The sequence below is a fragment of the Pezoporus flaviventris genome, unplaced genomic scaffold (assembly GCF_033815535.1).
Source record: "Pezoporus flaviventris isolate CSIRO_AGI_PZ_B2104156 unplaced genomic scaffold, CSIRO_AGI_Pfla_v1 ptg000049l, whole genome shotgun sequence".
Taxonomy (NCBI): domain Eukaryota; kingdom Metazoa; phylum Chordata; class Aves; order Psittaciformes; family Psittacidae; genus Pezoporus; species Pezoporus flaviventris.
In genome coordinates, this window is record NW_026892597.1 from 442,721 (window position 1) to 465,974 (window position 23,254).

The 23,254-nt window shown below is 57.6% G+C and overlaps 1 protein-coding gene across 1 annotated transcript in view; it reads right to left on the bottom strand.

Moving 5' to 3' along the window:
• The window catches only part of LOC133277041 (SH3 and multiple ankyrin repeat domains protein 3-like), a 302,090-nt gene extending 279,399 nt beyond the window's left edge, over positions 1 to 22,691 (bottom strand). The window contains 3 exon segments of the mRNA XM_061468551.1: positions 21,637 to 21,903; positions 21,906 to 22,030; positions 22,571 to 22,691. Coding sequence (XP_061324535.1) covers positions 21,637 to 21,903; positions 21,906 to 22,030; positions 22,571 to 22,691 — 513 coding nt within the window.
• Between the last annotated feature and the right edge of the window lie 563 nt (positions 22,692 to 23,254).

The window sequence follows — 23,254 nt, forward strand, 5'->3', positions numbered from 1 at the left end:
AAGAACAAGGAGAAGGATAAATGGGAAAGTCACCACCTCTTCCATGTCAGTGAGCTACAGGAAGAGAAGGAAAAAAGGGTTAGGGAAGGATGAGCTCAGCAGATTCTCCCCCTCCTCCCCCCAAATGTGTTTTGTGGGGCTCAGGGAAATTCAGACACTCCATGCAGTATCATGCTGTTGAGAAGCATCAAAGAATATTTTATGGCCTAATAACAGTAAAATAGCAAAACTTCACTTAAAAAACCCCAGTGGGGTGTAAAGAGTCATTTGCCTTCTCCACCGTGGACCTCACAGGTGTGCAGACAACAGAGGGATGGGCAGCAGCAACACCACCAGCCCTGACAGGAGCTGAAGGCATCCAGTGAGGTCTTCCCATTGGAAAAAGGAATGGAGAAGGTCCCTCTGCCTCCTGCATGGCAAGTCGCCATTCCCCCCCCCCCCGACCCTGTGACCGCAGCAGGTTTCCCAGCACCGTAACCAGTTTCCCTTCCTCCCGGGGACCCCGCTCATCCAATACCCACAGCCCATCCCCTCCACACTGCGCTTCCCACTGCGCTCCGGGCTGGCTGCGGGCCGGGGCCCTAGATCCTGCCCTGGCAGAGCCACCAGCTCCGCATTGGTGCCGGAGGGCAGGAAGCGCCGTGGACAACAGCCTGTCCCCATGGCAGCCGCCCGTCCCCTCCCAGCAGCCGGGGCTGTGTTTGACCCATCTCGCCTCCAGCTTTGTTTCTCCCCCCGTCACTCTGCGTTCCGCTCCTGCAGCGCTTCCTCCCGAAGCCGCAGCCCTCAGCCCCGTTCTGTGCCCCTGGGTTTGTGCTGGGGGCAAAGGGAACCCTCCCTGCCCCTGCCGTGCCCCCCAGGGCTGTGCCCTGCTCCATTCATCACAGAGCTGGGCACCGGCAGCTCCACACCGGCACGGGGCTGGTCCCGGCCGGACCCGCACTACAGGGGCTGGCCCCAGGCCATCGGGAAATGGGGCTGAGCTGGGGCAGTGCCGGGCACCGGCCACCACTGCAGGGGGAGCCCAGCCCCGGGACAGCCGTTCTCGGGTGTGAGAAGCTTCCAACCCCAGCGTCCGGACACTCCAATCAACGCTGACTTAAAGGGAACCAAATTGCCTTGTCCCATCCCAAACTTGCAGGCAGAGGGAAGGTCCCTGCCCCTTCCTCTGGCACACAGCATGGCACGGCACAGCATGGCACGGCACAGCATGGCATGGCACAGCATGGCACTGCACCCACAGAGCCCACCCTGACCTGGGGCAGGTCCCAGAGCCAGGCGGGGTGGAAACAGCACTCAGGATGAGTTGCTCGCTCTGGTTTGCAGTTACAAGGGGTAATTTCTCCCCTACCATTGCAAGCTCTGAGCGCAACAGAGGAACTCCTGACAGCAAATGGTCCAGCTCCTCCACTTCTACAGCATGGATTCCTCCTTCCTGAAGGAAGAACGAGCATAGAGCTTCAGATTCAACCCTCAGCAGTGAGCAGGGTGACAGACAAGATCTATTCAATATTCAACCTATTCAAGTGCAATAATGACAACAAAGAACTGACATTCAACAACCCCTTAAGAGCAAAAAAAGCCAAAAATTCTTCATCGAGGAGCACACGATGAGAAAGAGTTGAAAGGAAATTAAAGAGGAGCAGCTGAAAAGGTAATGAATGTGCTTGCGGGCTGCAGGGAGCGCATTTCGTAACATCACATGGGAGGCTCTGGGCAGATGTATGGCACAAATGAACCAACAGCCTCTGAGATGCCCCCCCAGAAAGACGGAGCAGCCAAACCAACGGAGCCTTTATCACAAGGTGTCCTTTGGAAAACGGGAGCTGCCTGTGAATGGGAACGGCATCGAGCACAATCCTGCACAGCACGTGCGGAATCACAGCGACAACGGGGTCAGCACCGCTGGCAGACACAGGGGGCAGGTGGAGGGGTGGGTGAGGCCAAGCAGGAGAGGCAGAAGGGGCACCAAGGAGGAGCCCCGGGGCAGGACGGGCTCCTCGCTGTTTGCCATCCATCCGATGCCAATGCAAAGGGTCCACAGACAAGGAATGAGGGAATAAAGGTCCCCCTTAGGTGCAGGAGCACGGTGGATATGAACACACAAGGGCAAGTGGTACCCATCGCCTGCAGCCGGTGCAAACCCTCCCAGGAGCAGAGCACATGCAGGAGATGCTGGTACCCAGGAGCAGCTCCATGGTTCAGGCACAGAACCTGTGCTCCATCTCTGGAACACGGGCAGGAGCTGCAACACACACCCTGCGCTCAAAACGTGCTTGTGCTCTGCGGAGTCACCCTCACACCTCCGAGCAGAGCCCCGAGGAAACCCGTGACCACCAGAACACGCTGGCCCGCTCCCAGCACACACGTGCATGCGCAGAGCACCTGCAGCAAGGTCCCTGCTGCCATAAAGGCCCAGGAGCAGGGACACGCTCTCTGCATCCCTCACAAACGGGAGAGTAAACAGAGGTGAAGGTCAAGCAGGGAGGCTTCCTGACACGAGAGCTTGGCAGCAGCACCCCACGGGGGCCATGCTGGGATTGGAGCTGAGGGGATGCAGCGAGGGCTGCTGTGACACTCCTGAGTTGGCAGCACATCCAGATCCTCCCCATCCCGGCAGGGCTGGTGGTCCTGCCTTCAGGAAACAACAGAAACAGGAAAGAGGTAAAGGGAAAGGAGACAAAGGTGAGAGAGGCACAGGACAAACCCACACGAGGAGTGTCCCAGAGGAGCCTGAAGGGCTGCAGCACTGAGCCAGGCACCTGCACTGGGCACCAGGACTGGGACAAAGTTACGGGACAGGCGCTGTGTGCGAAACAAACCCAAGGAACTTGGTCACTTTTCCCTGAGCTTCTGTTGGGTCTTCTCCAATCATACACATTTTGTTCTCAGTCACTTGTTAAAAGCTCAGCCCCTCCGGCAGTGGTTTCAGCAGCGAATGTTTCCTATGGACTGGGGCAGACACCACTGGTCCCCTGCAGCATGTGAAATTCCACAGCATCACAGAACCTCAGAGCAGTTTGGGTTGAAGGGGCCTTAAAGCTCCTCCAGCTCCAACCCCTGCCACGGGCAGGGACCCCTTCCACTGGAGCAGCTTGCTCCAAGCCCCTGTGTCCAACCTGGCCTTGAACACTGCCAGGGATGGGGCAGCCACAGCTTCTCTGGGCACCCTGTGCCAGCGCCTCAGCACCCTCACAGGGAAGAGCTTCTGCCTAAGAGCTCATCTCAGTCTCCCCTCTGGCAGGTTCAAGCCATTCCCCTTGGCCTGTCCCTACATCCCTTGTCCCAAGCCCCTCTCCAGCTTTCCTGCAGCCCCTTCAGGCACTGGAGCTGCTCTCAGGTCTCCCCTTCAGGAGCCTTCTCTTCTCCAGGCTGCCCCAGCCCAGCTCTCTCAGCCTGGCTCCAGAGCAGAGCTGCTCCAGCCCTCGCAGCATCTCTGGACTCGCTCCAGCAGGTCCCCAGTGCTCTCATGCTGTTGGGAGGAGGGATCAGAGCCAAGGGACAGCCCTGACCGGGAACTGCCTGGAGCAGGAGCGCTCCCACCCGCAGCCCCTCACACCTCTGCAGGCAGGGGCTGGGGAGCAACCACAGCCCCCACATGCAGGGACCATGGGATGGGTTGAACATCCCTTTTGTGACTTGTTTCCCTTTATGACCACGGTCCAGGGCTCTGCAGAGCCCAGGGCAGGGCAACCACTGCTCTGTGTTTGAATGGAGGAGAAATCAGCGTGAGGTTTCTGTGCACTGGATGTTGGCAAAAGGCAACCCGGGTCTGGCTCAGCAAGCACTGTGTGTGCTGGCAACACAACAGGAATTCCTGGGCTTAGATCACCTCCTGAGGAAAGCTGCGGCCCTGCCACGCATGGTGCTGAGTGCCACGCTGGGAGATCTGCCTCCACCTAAAGGAAACAAGATAAAGAGCAGAGGGAGGATCTCGGCGTGCAGCAGGAAGGCACCGACGCACAAGCCCGTCTTGCGCTTACGTGCTGCAGATAGCAACGCATTTGGCTCCATGGGTTTTCCAGCTGCTTGTGAGCCAGCCTGGAGGGATGCTGGGGATGGCTGCGTCACCCCCAGCATCTGCTGCCCAGACAAGAAACCATCCAGCTACTGCTGCTCAAACAAGAGGTCCAAGAGCCCTTAGTACAACCCTCGAGCAGCACTGGCAGTGACAAGCAGCCCCATCCTCCAGTCGCAGCAGCCAGTGCTTTCAAAGGAGCAGCTGCCTCTGATCCAAACACAGCTTGAAATGAATGTTTAAAGAGACTCAAGTCCTGATTAACTCTACGTGAGTGGTTCAGGCCAACCCTTCCTCTCACCCAGAGCTACAACAGCTTTACTATTGGCCACCTGCAAGGATGGGGCTGCTGAGGAGCACAGTCACCAGCCAGCTGCATCCAGCTGCTGAACTCCCCATACACATCCAAAGGTGTTGGACCAAGCTGACCTCACCGAAGAGCTCAAGACAGGTTAAAGAGATTCCCGTTACCTTCAGAGACCTGGGAATGTTTCCTGCTTGGCTCATTGCAACACCACAACCCAAGGTACATGTCTAACCCATGCTCACTTGGAAAATGAGGGTCTGGAAGGCTTGAACTCTATCTAGGACTGAAAACCTGCCACAAAGAGCAAAGGTTCTTCTGGAAAGGATGGAGCAAGATCTTCTGTTCATCCAGCATAAAGACAGACATGCCAGTTGGATGGGCAGGTCCTAATAAACACATGCAAAAGAGGTACGGAACTTCTCAGCATTAAGGAGCAAATGAAATCAAGTTTGAGTAGAGAATGGAGGAAACCAGCGAGAGCAAACTGTAGCTGCCTGCATAGCGCATGCTCAGCAGGGCTCTGGCCCAGCAAATTCAAAGCCAAGAGGGCCCGAACAATCACCCTGTATCAGCAGCATCACCGCCCCATCAGGTCCAACCAGTGACTCCCATGTTGAACTCAAGTACTTGAACGGGATGCCACTTTCCTGACAAGCACTCGACTTGAGTCTAAAACATTCCATGGTGGAAACCACGCTCCCTCCCTGGATAAGGTAATAAGCGAACACCCATCCTCAATGAAAGGAGGTGTGTCTGAGCTGTCATTCCATTCCCCTTGTTTAAACTTCTGATACAATCATAATTCCTTGTTCTGCCTTTCTCTGTGATGCTCAGAGCTCCTCAGTGCTCAGTTTCTGGCCACAAGAGTAGCTCCATTTAACGCTGTCACTGCTCAGACTTGTTGAGGGCGAGAAGAGGCTGATGTTCATAATGCATTTTCTCCAAATCTCGAATGATTTCTGTTGCTCTTTCAGCACCCTCTTTAATCCCAAACACACTTCAGAAAGCGCAGGAGCAGAGCCAGAGGCAACATTCCAGTGTCTGTCTCCCAGCTGTCAGAGACAGCTATAAAATACAGTCCTCACCTCAACCCCCATCCACCTGCTTCCATCTCCAGGCATCACAGCAGTGCTGTCACTACCGGGGGTCCAGTTGACTTTGACCTCTCCACTCCTTTCAGACAGCCAAATCGCACATCCTTCCCAGGACCCCGCTCCCTGGTTTCTACATGTGCCATTGGTCCTTAGCTACCGGCCAAACTCGGCATCTGCGTGAATTAAAAGACAGAGTCTAGTTTCATGGGCTCAGCTCTAATGTGCCTCACATGTATAAAGAGAGAAGAGGAGGATGGAGCCTCTCCAAACCCCAAAGCAAAACCAACTGAAACAGGAGGAGCAGGGGGGGAACGGAACTGCAGGAAGTGCCCTCCTGAGCCCCTGTGGCCACTGCTGGGGATGGTAGTGGGTCAGACAGACTCTGCTTTAGTCCAGTGGGGCTTTGTTTTGCTCTTGTTCATGGCACCTTGCTGACACCTTCATCCATAACTTCACTACTGCTTTAAATACAGACAGATTCATTCACAGAGGTAATGACTCCTACTGCTAAACCCAGGACATAGATTTACTCCTGCTTCTGTATTTTTATACTTAGCATATTGCAAACCAGTTATTTCTAACAGGTTCTAACAACCTGGTCGATAAAGATCAGGATCAATCCATAAGATCTTTATGGGACAGGTTGTTGATGAAAGAACTCAGGACTTAATGTAAGCTTAAGTCCTTATGGATCTTCATGATCTTATCACAGAATCCCAGACTGGTTTGTGTCAGAAGGGACCTTAAAGCTCCTCCAGTCCCAATCCCTGCCACTGGCAGGGACACCTTCCACTAGAGCAGCTTGCTCCAAGCCCCATCCAGCCTGGCCTTGAACACTGCAGCAGAGCAAGAGGCTCTTGCACTCCCTGGCTGGAAAGAGATGGCAACTCCTACATGGCTTTTCTCTGCTTTTCTGCAAACACTGCTGCCATCCCAGCACACACTGCTGCCATCCCAGTGTGTCCTGACTCCGGGCATTCGCTGCCTTCTCCTGTCACCCCTCCGTGCTTCCTTCCACTCATTACATGCCACTCAATTCTGGAAAGCAATGGATATCTAAAAAGCAAAGTCCAGATTCTCATCCATTGACCGGTACCAGAGAAGAGCCAGGCAGGAGCAGGATGATTTTGTTGGGCTGTTGAATTACTCAGTTGAGGCTTGAAGGATGCCAATGAGCTGTGAATGTCAGGCCGCATTTGCAGTGGTCGCAGCAAACTACAGGCCAGAGGCACTGCTGGGCTGGTTTATTGAAACTGGACCATCAGGAGAAGCTGACTTTTAACGGACTGACAGAAGGTTTCTTTCTCTTGAGAACTGTAAAATCACTGGGGCATGGCAACAGACTGGATGCCGTAGTCTGGAGGCGCTGATTGATGGTGCTTGGTGACATCTGGTTTGCATGATTTGAATTAATCAGAATTGTCACGGATATGGCAGCATCACACCAGCTGAGGGCTGGGGAAATGTACACTAACCACAGTAAATACTGTTCAAAGCCTAGAGAAATGAGGTCGGATGGCATCTGGGGTCATTCAAACAGCAAAGATACTGAAAGGGAAGAAGGTGGCACTAATAAAGTTTGCACCCTCAATAAGCAAGTTGTTATAGCATCGAGTGTACGCTGTTAAAGGCTATTCCACAACGTGCAACACGTTCCTGGACAGTGAGATGAGACTCAGCAGAACCTGATCCTGTTCTGTACACACACACTCAGCAAAAGAGAGGAACTACACAAGTTGTGATGCCTGATACCGACCTGCACGTGAGACAGCAAATCAGGAACGGATTTACCGGCAATAAAAAAACATTTACCAGCAATAAGGGGGCTGGGGGAGAGGAAGGGAGGAGAGAAAAAGGAATGTTATGGGAAAATACACTTTGTCAGATCACAGAGGTGGGGAGTGACCCCCATCTCAGCACCAGCTCAGCTTCACTTGGAGCACTAGTCCCCAAACCAACCCGTGCCTGACAACAAGCAGTAGCAGTGGGAAGAAACAGCATTCAGGTTTAGCTCCTCAAATGCCCAGCAAGCGCAAACACGCAGCTCGGGCCTGGGCCAGGCCAACCCCAGGACAAAGCACCAGCACAGCTCCAGGTTTTGATCCCCTGGGAGACAGGACACGGCTGCTTCATCCCTCCACCGGCACCACGTGCGTGTCTGGTACAAACAGGAGGGATTCAAATGGGAGGATCTAAATGGGCTTCACGATGCTTAAAGCTCTATGCTGTGAATGAAGTTCAGTTCTGCACAGTGAGCTGTGCTGAACCAGAGCCCAGATCCCAGAGCAGCTTCTGAGCCTCGGGTTGAGCTGAGCCAGGTACCCACTGCCGCATAAGTGTCCTTACACCAGCAGTGCCTGGCACCACCTGAAGCTCATACAGAGTGAGAGCAGGTAAGGAGCAAAGACAGCACCAGCAAGCACCCCTTCCCACAGGCAGGGACAGCAGCCTGTGCTCTGACCTCCCTAGGAGCAAGTGACTTCCTTGCCCAGGATAACCAGGGTGGCAAGGAAGTGTCAACGTGATGAGTTATGCTGGGAAAACAGGGATAGATCTTGTCACTGATTTGGCTCTTGGATCTGGAGCTGCATTGTAAAGCGATTACACCAAAGAACGGCTCAGGTGAAGTCATTTAAGCCCATGTACTCGTGTTAGGACTCTTCAGTACCAGAAAAGTACCAGGAAGAACGAAAGGGAGTCTGAAACAGTTCAGACACATAAATTAACCCAGAGTGGCCAACAGAAAGGGAGGGTAGGGACACAAATACCAAACACAACAGTTGTGTTCATAGATCACTGCAGTGTTGTGCAATTACAGAGACAAATAATTAATGGTTATTAGTGAAAGTAAATCAGTGCTCCTACACTCCCTTTTTTATGCAATTAGCTGGGAAAAAGCTTCAGCTGCAATGTAACTTCAAGCAGGAAAACAGAAACAGGAACATTTGCTGGCTGGAACTTTGTGTTCATACAACATCTTCCAGACTGAAACTGGGATCGCAAGTGAGAACCCGCTGTTGCCATAAACATGTACCAGCATCTCCAACGACTGTGTAGCCAGGAGCAGTGTGCCCAGTGCAGGCTGCTGCAAAGCTATAGGGAAAATGAGTGCCTCAGGTGGAATTATCAACGGCAAGGGTGCAACTTCCACCCAAACCTCCATCACTACCAGAGCAGCCTTTCCACCCCGCTTCCCAATGGGATTCCCGTGGTCCTGCCCCAGTGCAGGCAGTGTGAGCACAGGGAGGCTGCCTTGCTCCCCAGTGCATGGCCAATCCATCATGTCCCCTTCCAGCCACCACCACAGGGTCACTCCTCATCCTGCAGGGATTCAGCGACCAAACCAAGTGAAATGAGGATGAGAATTCAACGTGGCGAAAGCTGAGGGGGGAACACTGCTCTGAGGCAAAGCCAGTGGTGGGCACTGACCCTGGGACCACGGTGTGTAACACCATCTAATGCCAAACCATAAACTGTGAGTGAATCCCAGCCTAGTTTGGGTTGAAGGGACCTTAAAGCTTCCAACCCCTGCCACAGGCAGGGACCCCTTCCACTGGAGCAGCTTGCTCCAAGCCCCTGTGTCCAACCTGGCCTTGAACACTGCCAGGGATGGGGCAGCCACAGCTTCTCTGGGCACCTTAGTAAACCAAAAGCCAAACTGGAAACTGCACCAAAGCCTTATGACTCCATAGTTTGCAATACGTGAATTGATGGAGCTAATTCTACTGGCTCATTGAAAGAACAGATGAATAGGCTGGAGATGAAGCAGAAGTACCCTGATATCAGAGATGCCTTTTCTCAAAGATGCTTACACGTTCTGCTGGGCAAAGAAACAACCCCGTAAAGGCACAGTCACAACACCAAGAGGTGCCATCATCAGAGAAGCATGAAGGTGCCAGGATAAGCTTCGAGACTGTGTATAAGCTAACTTGGAAATAACAAGGATAAAGTGAAGACCAAGATTTGTGCATCGGAATCTGCTCCAGATGAGTAACTTGGACACAGAACAGGCAGAACACTCAGCTGCCTGCAGCTGGAAGAAATGGCAATGCAAGAGCCACTCTGAGGCAGCGCTCTGTCACCTCTTGTGTACTGCTCTGCTGGCTCTGTCATCCGAGATTAACGTTGCCTTTCCCTGGCTCAAAGCTCATGTTTGCACCCTGAGCTTGCCCATGGCATAAAGAACATTTGGGCGAACAGAACCACGCTATTCCTTCTTGAGTGGTGACTCCATCAACCGTGCTGGGAACAACCCCCTGAGGCCTCTGCACATTGAGGAACCAGGACTCGGGAATGCCCAGGAATCGGGACTGTTTGCTGGCAGGGTACACTTACAGCTTCATCCACACAGCTCTTCCCACATCCTGCTCCCATTCCACAGGCCGGGAGAGGAAAGGCCAGGAGAGGAAAGACATCTTCACAGACACTTGCACCCCACACTCCTCTGGCAATGGCAGCAGCGACACCGCATCCACGCTGTGTGATACAGGGCATGAGGCACTGCTCACTGCAACTGAGCTGATTGATACAGCTGAAGGCAGCAGGGCTTCAGGCCCTCCACTCATTCCCGAGGCTGGGAGAGCTCTGACTGATGTATTGGTGCATCTCACCAAGACAGTGCTGTTCCACAACCCCTGACACCAAGCAGACAGGAGACAAGAGGCCCAGCGTTCTACAAAACAGCCCGTGTTGCCACAAGAATATCTGGAATGAGACACAATGAGAGATGGGAAGGAGGGAGCCCACAAAGGAGGGAACCCACTGCAGAACAAGCTTCAGGAGATCTGGGGAGTCCAAGTTTGAACATCTCTAGATTTGCAATTACAGCCTGCTGCCAAACCCTCACTTTTGGTGCAACCTCACCAGCTGCAGCCAGAAGGACATGGGTTGACAGCACCTCCATCCATCCATCCATCCATCCATCCATCCATCCACACCCCTGCACAACACAGAATCATAGAATCCAGACTGGGTTGGGCTGGAAGAAGCTCCTCCAGCTCCAACCCCTGCCATGGGCAGGGACCCCTTCCACTGGAGCAGCTTGCTCCAAGCCCCTGTGTCCAACCTGGCCTTGAACACTGCCAGGGATGGGGCAGCCACAGCTTCTCTGGGCACCCTGTGCCAGCGCCTCAGCACCCTCCCAGGGAAGAGCTCTGCGAGTTCTTCCAAATACACCAACTAAATGCAGAAGAAACTTCTTGACACAGCACGAGACGGTGGTGCTGGGAGCTTGCTCCGGAGCAGTACACTGTGCACTCCCGTTCCTCCCCCTTGAACCCTGCTCCTTTAACTTCCTGCACTGCTTTTGCTCCCTGCACAGCGCTAAGGCAGGAGTAATTGCTGTTGTTCCTCCAGCACTGTGCAGATACTCACTTGCTGAGGTGGTGATTCACAGGCTCTACCCACAGGATGAGGAGGGCTGGGACAGCAGAAAACAACCTGAAGCCAGGGGTGGATGCTGAATAGCACGGCAGGACCAGGGGGGAACGGAGCCTGCAGACAGCCCCTCTCGGCACGGTCACATCCTCCAGCACGCAGGGAGAGCCCTCGTGAGTCACCTCACCCAGAGCTGGTTCTGCGAAGGAGCAGCAGGTGCTGACGGATGCCACTGAGCTGTGAAACGTGGGCACCAAAAGCTCCTCCAGCGCACGCCTGGGGAGGGAGGGTTACCCCTCATTAACACAAGTCAATGGGCTCGCTGGGGGGAAGAGCAGCAGCGAGAGCCGGGGCTGAGCCCCGCACAGGGAAGCGATTCCCCTCCTCTCCCACGAACACGACGGGCACAGACCACGAGCAGGAGCAGGGAACAGGGCCAACAGGACGAAGCCCCGGAGCGCTCATCACTGCAGGCACACGCTCAGATGAACCCAGAGTTATCCATTAGCAGATGGGATCAGTCCCGAGCCGCTGCCGCTGGGCCATGAGCAGGGAAAAGCCCGAGTGTGAAAGTGCATCAGGAATTGTTGAGACGTGACCTAAAAATTCAGGGACAGTGCTGAGCTCCGCGGAGGCACCACGTGGGCACGGAGCAGCCCCGGCTGTGCTGGAGCACATGGCAGCCACGGAGGGCTCTGCTGAGGGATCTGGCCAGGCTGGATCCATGGGCTGTGCCCAATGGGATGAGGTTCAAGGAGGCAAAGTGCCGGGTCCTGCACTAGGGCCACACCAACCCCATGGAACGCTCCAGGCTTGGGAAGAGCGGCTGGAAACTGCTCATGGGAAAGGAGCTGGGGGTGCTGATTGATGGAGCTGAACGTGAGCAGCTTGTGCCCAGGCAGCCAGGAAGCCCCCAGCATCCTGCCCTGCATCAGCACCAGTGCGGCAGCAGGGCCAGGGCAGGGATTGTGCCCCTGCACTGGGCACTGGTGAGGCTGCACCTTGAATCCTGTGCTCAGCTCTGGGGACCTCACTGCAAGAGAGACATTGAGGTGCTGGAGTGGGGCCAGAGCAGGGCAATGGAGCTGGTGCAGGGCCTGGAGCCCAAGGGTGATGGGGAAGGGCTGAGGGACCTGGGGGGTTCAGTGGGGAGAAGAGAAGGCTCAGGGGGACCTGATGGCTCCCTACAAGTGCCTGACAGGAGGATGGAGCCAGGAGGGGCTGGGCTCTGCTCCCAAGGAACAAGGGATGGGACAAGAGGAACCGGCCTCAAGAGCTCCCAGCAATGGGGCACTTTGCTCCCACCCCCCAGAGCTGTGACAGCTCCCCACGGACAGAGCTGCTCCTCCCTCAGCTGCGCTTCCACCCCTGGCATCGCACGTCTGCTCATGGGAACGGAGCTGAGGGGGGCTCAGGAGGTGCCTCTGCAGCTCGGGTCACTTCCACTGCAAGTTCCTGGTAATTTATGGGGCTTCTGTCACTGAACGACTCCCGATCTGGGGGATGCTGACGAACGCCGGGGGTTATTTCCATGCGGGCACCTTCAGAACATCCGGTGCTGTCATGGCACTGCCGGCACAGGCACACCAGCAGCAGCTGGAGGCGGCAGGAAAGCCCCTTGGGGCTGATCCACAGGGAGCCATACGTTAAAAATGGAGCTGATCGCAGAGTTTTCCACCAACCCAGACTGTAATAAATACACTCCCCCCTGGAGAGAGCTGTAATATAGAGCCCCTCACACCACGGCCCAGGCTTTCTCACCAGTAAATGAGAGTTATGGCTCAATTATGCTTACTTTGGCCTCTAAACACAGACAAGGAAAGGGGAGGTGCTGCCCCTGTGGCTTCTTTCCAACCCAAGATGCACGGCACAGGCCTGTGCCCGCTCCCGACGCCTCCTCACAGCACGTTTTGTGACCAGCTTCCCTCTGAGGGTCTGTGAGATCCTTCCTGTGCTGCTCCAAACAAAACTCCAGCTCCTGGCATGGATCAGCTCTTGAAGCCTTGAGCTACAGAGCCCTGGAATCTACTGCAACCACTATGGGCACAGAGCTCAGAACAAGGAGAGAAAAGCCCATCTCGACAACACATGTTCACTATGTCCCTAATGCCCTGATATAGAGAGCAAGTTGTACATATGTACATCTGACTTAGCTTTAAAATTCATGGAAACCCAGACTGGTTTGGGTGGAAGGGACCTTAAATCTCCTCCAGCTCCAACCCCTGCCACGGGCAGGGACCCCTTCCACTGGAGCAGCTTGCTCCAAGCCCCTGTGTCCAACCTGGCCTTGAACACTGCCAGGGATGGGGCAGCCACAGCTTCTCTGGGCACCCTGTGCCAGAGCCTCAGCACCCTCACAGGGAAGAGCTTCTGCCTCAGAGCTCATCTCAGTCTCCCCTCGGGCAGGTTAAAGCCATTCCCCTTGGCCTGTCCCTACATCCCTTGTCCCAAGCCCCTCTCCAGGTTTCCTGCAGCCCCTTCAGGCACTGGAGCTGCTCTCAGGTCTCCCCTTCAGGAGCCTTCTCTTCTCCAGGCTGCCCCAGCCCAGCTCTCACAGCCTGGCTCCAGAGCAGAGCACAAGGGATGTGGCACAGCACAAGGAACGTGGCACAGCACAAGGGATGTTGCGCAGCACAAGGGATATCACACAGCACTCAGCAGCTGAACGTCCCAGTCCCAAACCCATCAACCTCAGGCACAGCTCCAGCACAGTGACCCGCAGCTCCCCGCTGCAGGCTAAAGCCTCCACGCAGGATAAAGCAGAGTGGATTGATTTCAGTCAGGGCAATCACCAGTTTTAACCATGGTAAATCCCTGGCAGAGGATCTGGATATGAATAATGGAGCTGATGCTGTTTTGCAGCATCGTCCTCAGCAGTTTTCCTAAAGAAAGGCTGAGCCGGATCAATTCCTCACCGTTACATTAGATTAATTTGCAATGAAATAGAGACTTTACAACCAAAAGTGCTTTTTCCTGAGTACATCCCCTGTAACCATGCGCATTGTGCATCTATCTGAGCAATTATAATCGAAATCACAGGCTAAAATGTAAGCTAAATCAGAATCCACATTCCAGTTTTTAGCTCCACCCAATTGTAGAAGGGAGCCAGTAGCAGAATTCTCACTTAACAAGCGGATGAGCAGCTTTTGACTTGATTTAACTCAGCGTGGACTGAGAGAAAAATTGGCACTAAATTATGTTCATTTATCGTGTTAAGATACTTCTCAGTACTAATAAATTAAATACAAGTACTCAAAACTGCCTGTGCTGGGCTGTAGGAAATGTGTAAGCAACAAAAACACCTCCTGCACCTACAAGCAAGCATAAAAAGGGACCGGCCAAGGGGAATGGCTTTAACCTGCCGGAGGGGAGACTGAGGTGAGCTCCTGGGCAGAAGCTCTTCCCCGTGAGCCCTAAGGTCCCTTCCAACCCAAACCCTTCCATGGTTCTATGAATCAGACACACTGATGGGACACGCTCCCTGGACGCCGTGGGGCCAGTGCTGCCCCTAACCCCAACCGCTTCACCCTGCTTCAAGGGGCACCGGGTATGACGCAGTGCTTTGTTACACTGAGGACCTCAGTCCGCTGTCGCAGGGATCCTGTCTGGATGCTGACAGAGCTCAACCGTCCGCGTTAGGGAAACAGGCGCAGAAAGAGCTACAAAGGGACTTTAAAATGGGCCGCACTGAGCCGCACACAGGAGCGAGCGTGGGGCTGCTCAGTGAGTGAGGACACAAAGCAAAGAGGAGCAGCTGCTTCATTCATGGGTAATCTGTTCGGAAAGAGGCCACTTCCTATGGAACAACAATGCACGGCTGGTAAGCAAAACGCATCTCGGAGCGTGTGCACGAGTGCTTTGATTCTCCTCTGAAGGGGGGAGAAACCCAATACAGCAACTGACAGCCAGAGATCTTCACAGCAGCAGAAAGCAGCTGCTGTGGCCAAGGATCAAACTCTTCAGCCCAGCTTTAGGCCATTGCAGGGGTCAGCTCCTCGCCTCCAGACCTCCCCTCTGCAGCAGAGAAGTTCTCGTGCTTTTATTCTGCCTGGGAGCAGGGGGATGGAGCCGGGGCAGCGGCCACGCTCCTGCCCCTCGGGAGCTGCAGCACAAACCCTGCTCTCCTCATCTTGCTCCTGCACAGAAAAGCACCAGGTGCTCAGGATGCCTCCTGCCTCTTCCTCCTTCCCACACAGCTGCAGACATTGGGATGTGTCATAGAACCACAGCCTGCTTTGTGTTGAAGGGACCCTAAAGCTACTCCAGCTCCAACCCCTGCCACGGGCAGGGACCCCTTCCACTGGAGCAGCTTGCTCCAAGCCCCTGTGTCCAACTTGGCCTTGAACACTGCCAGGGATGGGGCAGCCACAGCTTCTCTGGGCACCCTGTGCCAGCGCCTCAGCACCCTCACAGGGAAGAGCTTCTGCCTAAGAGCTCATCTCAGTCTCCCCTCGGGCAGGTTAAAGCCATTCCCCTTGGCCTGTCCCTACATCCCTTGTCCCAAGCCCCTCTCCAGGTTTCCTGCAGCCCCTTCAGGCACTGGAGCTGCTCTCAGGTCTCCCCTTCAGGAGCCTTCTCTTCTCCAGGCTGCCCCAGCCCAGCTCTCTCAGCCTGGCTCCAGAGCAGAGCTGCTCCAGCCCTCGCAGCATCTCCATGGCCTCCTCTGGCCTTGCTCCAGCAGCTCCACGTCCCTCTTGTGCTGCTGCCCCAGAGCTGGATTCAGGGCTCCAGTGGGAAAAGGCAAACTCTTTCCATTCCTCACATTTAAAATTACCTCAGAGAATATAAAATGCAGGAACATGATTTGAGCTTTTTACTTCTGCTTTGTGAGCGCAGATCAGGACCTAAGTAGAGCACCGTGTGGGAGGGTGCATATATTTAAGCAGCGGGCACCATTCACACTGCCAGGGCTCACAACGCATCCCTCAGGGCAGGCGGTGTCCACAGCTGCAATAAAGCTGGACAGCACCTCCCTGAGCCCCCTGATCCACCCGCAGCACCAGTGCTGGCTCCTGGGGGCAGGAACGCGCATCGCTGGTTCTCAGACACGTCAGGCTGCTGCTGCAGGTTAAAGCTAATGGGGGGGAAAGTTGTTTTAACCTAGAGCAGCTCCTCGGTCTGCTTGAACGTGGATTAAAGGTTAAAGAAGAGCAGTTGCCGGCACACGATGGAGGAGAAATCCCTGGAACCCTCCAGGAGCGAGTCCCATCCGCTGCTCCTCGCTGTCCCTCTGGCTCTTGCTGCTCTACTTCCCCGGGCTCAGCCCGCTGGCAGTGAGCAGCTTCCCAAGCACCACTCACAGCAGGAGCCTCTTGTCTCTACCTATGCATTTTTTATGGGGTTGCTGCGCGGCAATTCCTTGGGATGCGCTTTCCCAGCTTCCTGAGCAGAAGTAAGCACAAAACCTGCACCTCATGCTCTGCAATCCCAGCCACGCTGGGAAGAGGCCATGGAGGGCAGGCACTGCTGCCCACCGGAGGCTGCAGGACGTGGCTTCCCATGGGATACACCCCAGGTTTGGTCAGACACCCGCGGGAAGGCAGTCCCAGCACACAGGGGACTCCAGTGAGCACTGAGACGCTGCCGAGCTCCCCCAGTGTCATTCCTGCTTCACCACCTTCTCCTGTACCAAGCCCCAAACGAGGGGGATCCCACTTCCAAATGCTCTCACTGAAAGGCTTTGGGGATAGGTGCCAGATGCGGTGGGACGCTGCAGACCCACAGTCCATCACTGCTTCAGAGGCACAAAGCTCAGCCTCGGCTTGCTGCTGCCTCCTTAAAAACCAGGCTGGCAGCTCCCGAGTCCTGTGGGTGTTTGGGATAATTTTAGCCGGATGCCCACCACCCCCTCGGCAGGGTGATGCACAGCCCAGCACCGAGCTCTTCCTGAGGGATCGGCAGCCCCAGCCTGCATCCAGAGCGGGCAAGAGGGACAAGGGAGCTACACCAGCGTTAGGGAGCATCCCCAGGGCCTTGCCCATCAGCCTCCTCTGCCCAGGCTTACACATCTTCCCCGGGCACAGGCCAGCACCAGTGCGCACCAGTGCACACAGAGCAGAGCTAAGGGAGGAGTCACAGAATAGAACCACAGGTTGATTTGTGTTGGAAGGCAGCCTAAAGCTCCTCCAGCTCCAGCCCCTGCCACGCGCAGGGACCCCTTCCACTAGAGCAGCTTGCTCCAAGCCCCATCCAGCCTGGCCTTGACACTGCAGCAGAACAAGAGACTGGCACTCGCTGGCTGGGAGGACACACGTCCACTGGCAATTCCTACACGGCTGCTCTCTGCTTTTCTGCTAGGGAGAGGAAACAGCCCAGAAGGTAGCACAGACGGCGCCTTTTACTGCTTACGTCCTCCCACAGGACACACACAACAGCCCTGCTCTGCAAACCACCGGTCAGAGCCAGTGTCCCTCTGCAGCACCCAGAGCCACAGCAGAGAGGTGCCTCGGCTCCCTCCCCACCTGCCCAGCAGTAGAGCTCACAGAATGCTCTGCAACCACTCATGGGAGTTCAAATCCCAAGGGAATGGTGCCGTCCCATGGCAGCCTGCCTTCCCACCAGCCCTGGCTGAGCAGAAGCTCAGGAAATCTTTGCCTCTCTCTGTTTTGGAATATGAAAAGTTACTCCTTCCCTTCACCTGGCTTAAGAGGGGAATCAATGCTTCGTGCACTGGTTTTCAGGCTCTTCTTTCCTTTGCATTAAGGAGATAAGAGCCAGAATATGAACCTGAACTGAGGAGGTGCCTGAGAACAGGACTGAGGGCAGAGACTTCTGCAGCTACAGGAGGGAATGAGCAGCTCCATCCCTGGCCTCGGCAAGACTTCAACAGCCTCTCACCAAGAGAGCTCCATCAATTCCACTGTCCATGTCCCTCGCTCCTTGGGAGCAGGGCCCAGCCCCTCCTGGCTCCATCCTCCTGTCAGGCACTTGTAGGGAGCCATCAGGTCCCCCCTGAGCCTTCTCTTCTCCTGACTGACCCCCGCAGGTCCCTCAGCCGATCCCATCACATTTGTGTTTATTCAAGCTCATGTCTCCGGTCGGGGTTTTCCAGAAATCCCGGAGCTGTCTCCAAGCCTTTTCGGTTCCTTTGCAACCCCCAGCACCGTGTTTATTCAGCTGAAAGCCTTGGAATTCTCCGCTAGTGCTTTCCATTGTTCTGGGCAATCCCCACCCAGACTGTGACCTCGTCCCTGAAAGGCGGCCTCTCCAGAGACATCGCTGCTGATGTCCTCATGATGGGCCAGCACTTCCAGGCTGAATCTCTGGGAACTGACGGAGATATCCTCCAGTGTCCAAACAGCTTGAGATGGGACCTGCCGTGAGGGAGAAAACAGGACCCATCTCCTTCCTCCTGCTCCGCACAGGGCATGCAGAGAGGCAGGCGGAGGGGGGACGGAAGCTTGGGCCCTCCTGCAGTGCAGAAACAGGAGGGATGTGCTGGAATGGGAACGGAGTACATCTGGATTTCCAAAAGGAGCCTCTTCCTTGCAGTGCAGAAGTAGCTGGTGGCATTCCCTGCTGTGCATTCCACACTCTGTTCTAAGAGGTGATAGACCCGCGGGGTCTGGACCAGCAGAACTTGCACATGGCCCTTCCTTCTGATGGGCAGGATTGTTCCCAGGTCACAGCAGGCGTGGGGTGCTCCTGTGCTCCCATCACCAGGCAGGCATCTGAGAGGTGCCATCAGCGTCCTGTTCCTTCTTCCTGCCCGCAGAGCATATAACCTTCACCTTCCTCAGCCCACCTGAGTCCCGCTGTGCACCTATGGGATCCCTCCTGGGGCACAGACACTGCTCCTGGCCTGGAGCAGAGCCCCCAGAGCAGCCAAAGCATCTACATTCCTACTGCTGCCCATCGGCAGGGCCACAGCCACAGGAGCCAGGCAAGGAGCAGCAGGGCAGGGGAAGGGCCTGTAGGAGGGGAAGAGGAGGCAGGGAACACACATGGCTCTGGAGCTTCCCATGAGCTTCTCCAGAAGCCAGCAAACATCCCGCACATCCCAGAGTGCCTCATGGAGCCAATGGGGTCATGGCAAGCCCAGCAGTGGCAGATGGGACAGGCTCAGTTCCTCATTTTCCCCCTTCCCTTTTCACAGTGCTCTGATAGGGACCCTCAGGGCACCAGGAATGAGCACTGAGAGTCCCCAGATCAGACCTGGTGCACAGGGATGATGCAGAAGCTCAGGGTCAGTCACAGGACACAGCTCTTATGGATGCACTGTTAAGCCAGCTGCATTTCCCTGCTTCCCTTTAAGTGAAGGTACCTCAGCTAACACGGCAAACCAGGCAGCTTCTATTTGGGGAGTCAGCCCCCGCCTGAGCCATGGATGCAGATGAACCATGAATGCAGCTGAGCCATGAATGCACCTGAGCCATGAATGCAGCAGCCCTCTGCATGCACTGCCTTGGTCTGCAGGAGGGGATGCCCTGACCCCCTCCCGAGCACAGCTGGGTCTGGGTGCTGGTGTCAGCAGGGGAGCACCGCACAGGGCGCAGCACAGGGTATCCGGGTCCCCTCGCCTGTGGGGCTGCAGGAGTCTGGCAGAAACCCACTGCACTGTCCTGCGGCCCATGGGCACCCTGCACAGCCCAGGAGCTCCTGCTCCTCACCCTGCAGCGCCAGAGCCAGGTCCCCCTGCACAAGGACCAGGCTGCACTGGGCAGGACGCTGGTGCTGGGCAGGACGCACTGTGCTGCTCTGCACTGCACCACGGCCCCAGTGCTCCCCACTGCACCCTGTCAGCCCCCAGAGTGCTGCCTGCCCCCCACAGTGACCCTCCCATGGGAGCAACACCCCCACCCCCAGCCCCTGGCAGCCCATGGGTCTGCCGGGTGCTGGATCCCAGCTCAGAGCTTGCACCAGAGACATTTCCACCCTCCAGCTCTCTGGTAAGCATCTGCCCCAGGAGCAAGGGAGGTCTGAGAGGGAGATTCCTGCTTTGTACCGTGCAAAGATACCCAGCTTTGCAGGAACTGCCCCATCCCTTCCCCTGCCTCCAGGCTGAGCTATTTCACTGACTCGGCGGGTTGCAGCGGGGGCTGTGTAAGGAGAAGGGGTTACAACGCAGCATCACAGAACTCCAGCATCGCTGCTCCCTCCCGTGCCCACGCACACTCCCAGAACAAAGGCAGGGCAGGGAGCTGCGGAGCAGTGCCCAAGGAACAGCAGAGGAGAGAGGTGGATACCATGGCAATGTGCAGAGCAGGGGCCCGCGCTGACAGCCCTTGGACCCTGCCGTGCTGCATCGCACAGGGTGAGGCTGGAGCAGGACCAGATCTGGAGCTGTGCATCAGGGCTGAATGAGCACAGGGGGGTAATAAGGAGGAGCTGATGTGAAGGGAAAGAGACCCAGCCCTTGCCCACAACCCCAGCAGGGGCTGGGGCAGGAGGAGCAGGGACAGAGCCCTCCCTGAAGCACAAAGTCAGCGCTCGCTAGAGCAGAGCCTGAGTCCAGTTCTTCGACAGCAAAGGCAATGCTGCTGCTGCCCTGTGCTTGGCAGCCGAGCCTGCAGAGCAGTGCTGGGAGCACGCCAGCACCCCAGCGTGCCTGCTCCCTATCCAGCAGCACCAGAGCAGCACCGCAACCATGCCAGTCTCCGACAGAGCTCTTTCCCCATCCATGAGGGGAGCTCTCACTTGCCTTCATCCCCTACGCACCCAGCAATGCTCTGCTCACCCCATGTCCGTTTCATATCCTGCACCCCTCATCCCCCAGGGGCACCTCATCTCCTGCCCACAGTGACTTGCCCCAGAGCACAGGCTCCTCTCAGTCCACCCAACATTGAACCCTGCTCCCAGCTCTCATGAACGCACTTCTTCGTGAGGGCCACAGCTACCACTACCCTTCAGGAAACTTCTTCCCAGCGCTGAACCACTTGCACCCAATGCCCCAGGTAACCCCCAGCACTGCCCCGGTCAGCAACAGCCACCCTACAGCCTCTGTGGGTCACTGTGCCGTGACGAACACCCACCGTCCTGGGGTCAGCAATCACCATGTCACCCTCCGCCCCTCCATGTCACCCTCCACCTCTCCATGCCACCCGGTTCCCCGTGGCACAGCCACCCCTCCAACACTGCACGGTGCCCATGTCCTCCATGTCACACGCGGCTGCAGGCACCCTGCCGGGTCCCGTCTGCAGGCAAGCGCCCGCCAGCTCCCGCAGTCCGGCCCAGCCGGTGCTGGTGCCGTGCTGGAGCAGGGCTGGTACCGGCATCCTGCCCGTGCTGGGTGCTGCTCCCTCGCCCAGCCCAGCTGTCCCCGCGCTCGGGGCAGGCGGCGCAGCGCAGCCGGTCCCGGGCCGATGAGGGTCCCCGGCGGTGGAAGCGGCCCCGGGCTGCGGCAGCACCGGGAGCCCCGGAGCGCCCCGGCCGCGCTGTGCCCCGGAAAAGCAGCGCTGCAGCGGGGCTGCACCCGCGTCCGCGCCTGCGGGGAGAAGGGGAACGGGAAACCGGGGAGCGAGGCAATGGGGAGCGGAGGGACACCGGGGCAATGGGGAGCGGGGGGACACCGGGGCAATGGGGAGCGGGAGCAGCGGGGCAATGGGGAGCGGGAGCAGCGGGGCAATGGGGAGCGGGGGGGACACCGGGGCAATGGGGAGCGGGGGGACACCGGGGCAATGGGGAGCGGGGGCAGCGGGGCAATGGGAGCGGGGACAGCGGGGCAATGGGAGCGGGGACAGCGGGGAGCCAGGCACCGGGGAGTCAGGCAATGGGGAGCGGGGGCAGCGGAGCGGGTCCGGGCCGGAGCCGTCCTGCCGGGCCCGCGGCCGCCGCGGCGGTGCGAAGTTTGCCGGGTGGCGCCGGGGCGGCTGCGCAGGGAGCGGGGCCGATCGCGTACTCACCGTCTGCTGCAGGTCGGGGATGCCGATGCGGACGACGATGGCGCCGGGTGCGGGCTCCTCCATGCGCGCCGCTGCCGCCAGCTTGGGAGAGCGGGGCCCGGCGGGGCTCCGGGCCGGGTCGAGCCGCGAATCCTCCCGCAGGCTGGCGCCCGGCTCTCCGGAACGGGGCTGTCGCTCCGGCGGCGGCTCTGGCGGCGGCGACTCCGGGCTCTCATGTTTGCTGCCGGCGGGGCTCAGAGGCATGCTCCGTGCGGCGCGGCGGGGCGGCCCGACCGGCACCGGCACCGGCACCGGCGGCCGCGCTCACAGCCCGCCCGGGGGCCCTGCGGGTGGGGAGAGGCGGTCAGCGCGGCGGCAGGGACCGCGGGGGGACCCTCACTGCACGCGGACACCCCTGCAGGGACCCGCGGGGGGACCCTCACTGCACGCGGACACCCCTGCAGGGACCCGCGGGGGGACCCTCACTGCAGGCGGACACCCCTGCAGGGACCGCGGGGGGACCCTCACTGCACGCGGACACCCCTGCAGGGACCCGCGGGGACACCCTCACTGCACACGGACACCCCTGCAGGGACCGCGGGGGGACCCTCACTGCACACGGACACCCCTGCAGGGACCCGCGGGGGCACCCTCACTGCACACGGACACCCCTGCAGGGACCCGCGGGGGGACCCTCACTGCACACGGACACCCCTGCAGGGACCGCGGGGGGACCCTCACTGCACACGGACACCCCTGCAGGGACCGCGGGGGGACCCTCACTGCACACGGACACCCCTGCAGGGACCCGCGGGGACACCCTCACTGCACACGGACACCCCTGCAGGGACCCGCGGGGACACCCTCACTGCACACGGACACCCCTGCAGGGACCCGCGGGGACACCCTCACTGCACACGGACACCCCTGCAGGGACCCGCGGGGGCACCCTCACTGCAGGCGGACACCCCTGCAGGGACCGCGGGGGGACCCCAGCAAAGGACTTCACGCTGCACCCCGGCCACCCCCACAGGGACCTTTACAGGACTCCTGAGTGGGCACTCAGAGATCCCCATCTTGGGGCCCTCCCCAAGGAGCCCCCGGTCATCCACGCAGGGATTTCATAGAGGCATCCCATGGGGCTCCCCATGGCAGGAATAACACACACACACACACACACACACACAGGGATCCTTGTGTTGACCCCCCGACCGTACATGGGAAACCCCATGTCAGGGACAGACATCACCAAGCAGCCCCCCACCATACAGAGATTCCCACATGTGCCCTCCCTCCCCCACAAGGTCTAATGCCACTGCATCCCCTCCCTACCCCCCGACGCCGAGTCCCACCAGCCACCCTGCAGGGACCCTTCCTCATCCTCACAGCAGAGCACAGACCTGCCCCAGCTGAGCCCACCCCAGGCACATGGACACCAGAGCCTCTGCTCACCCTGGCCACCAGGGCCAGCACAAAGGGTCTGGACACTGCACCCTGGGGCAGAGGACAGGTTGTCCCAGCTTATGGGGGCTGCTCTGCTCATTTGAGAGCCATCTTCTCTCCATCATCTTGGATAACCACCATCTCCCGAACAGCCCTGTTCCCCCCCCCTGCAACCATGGTTCTCCATCTCCACATT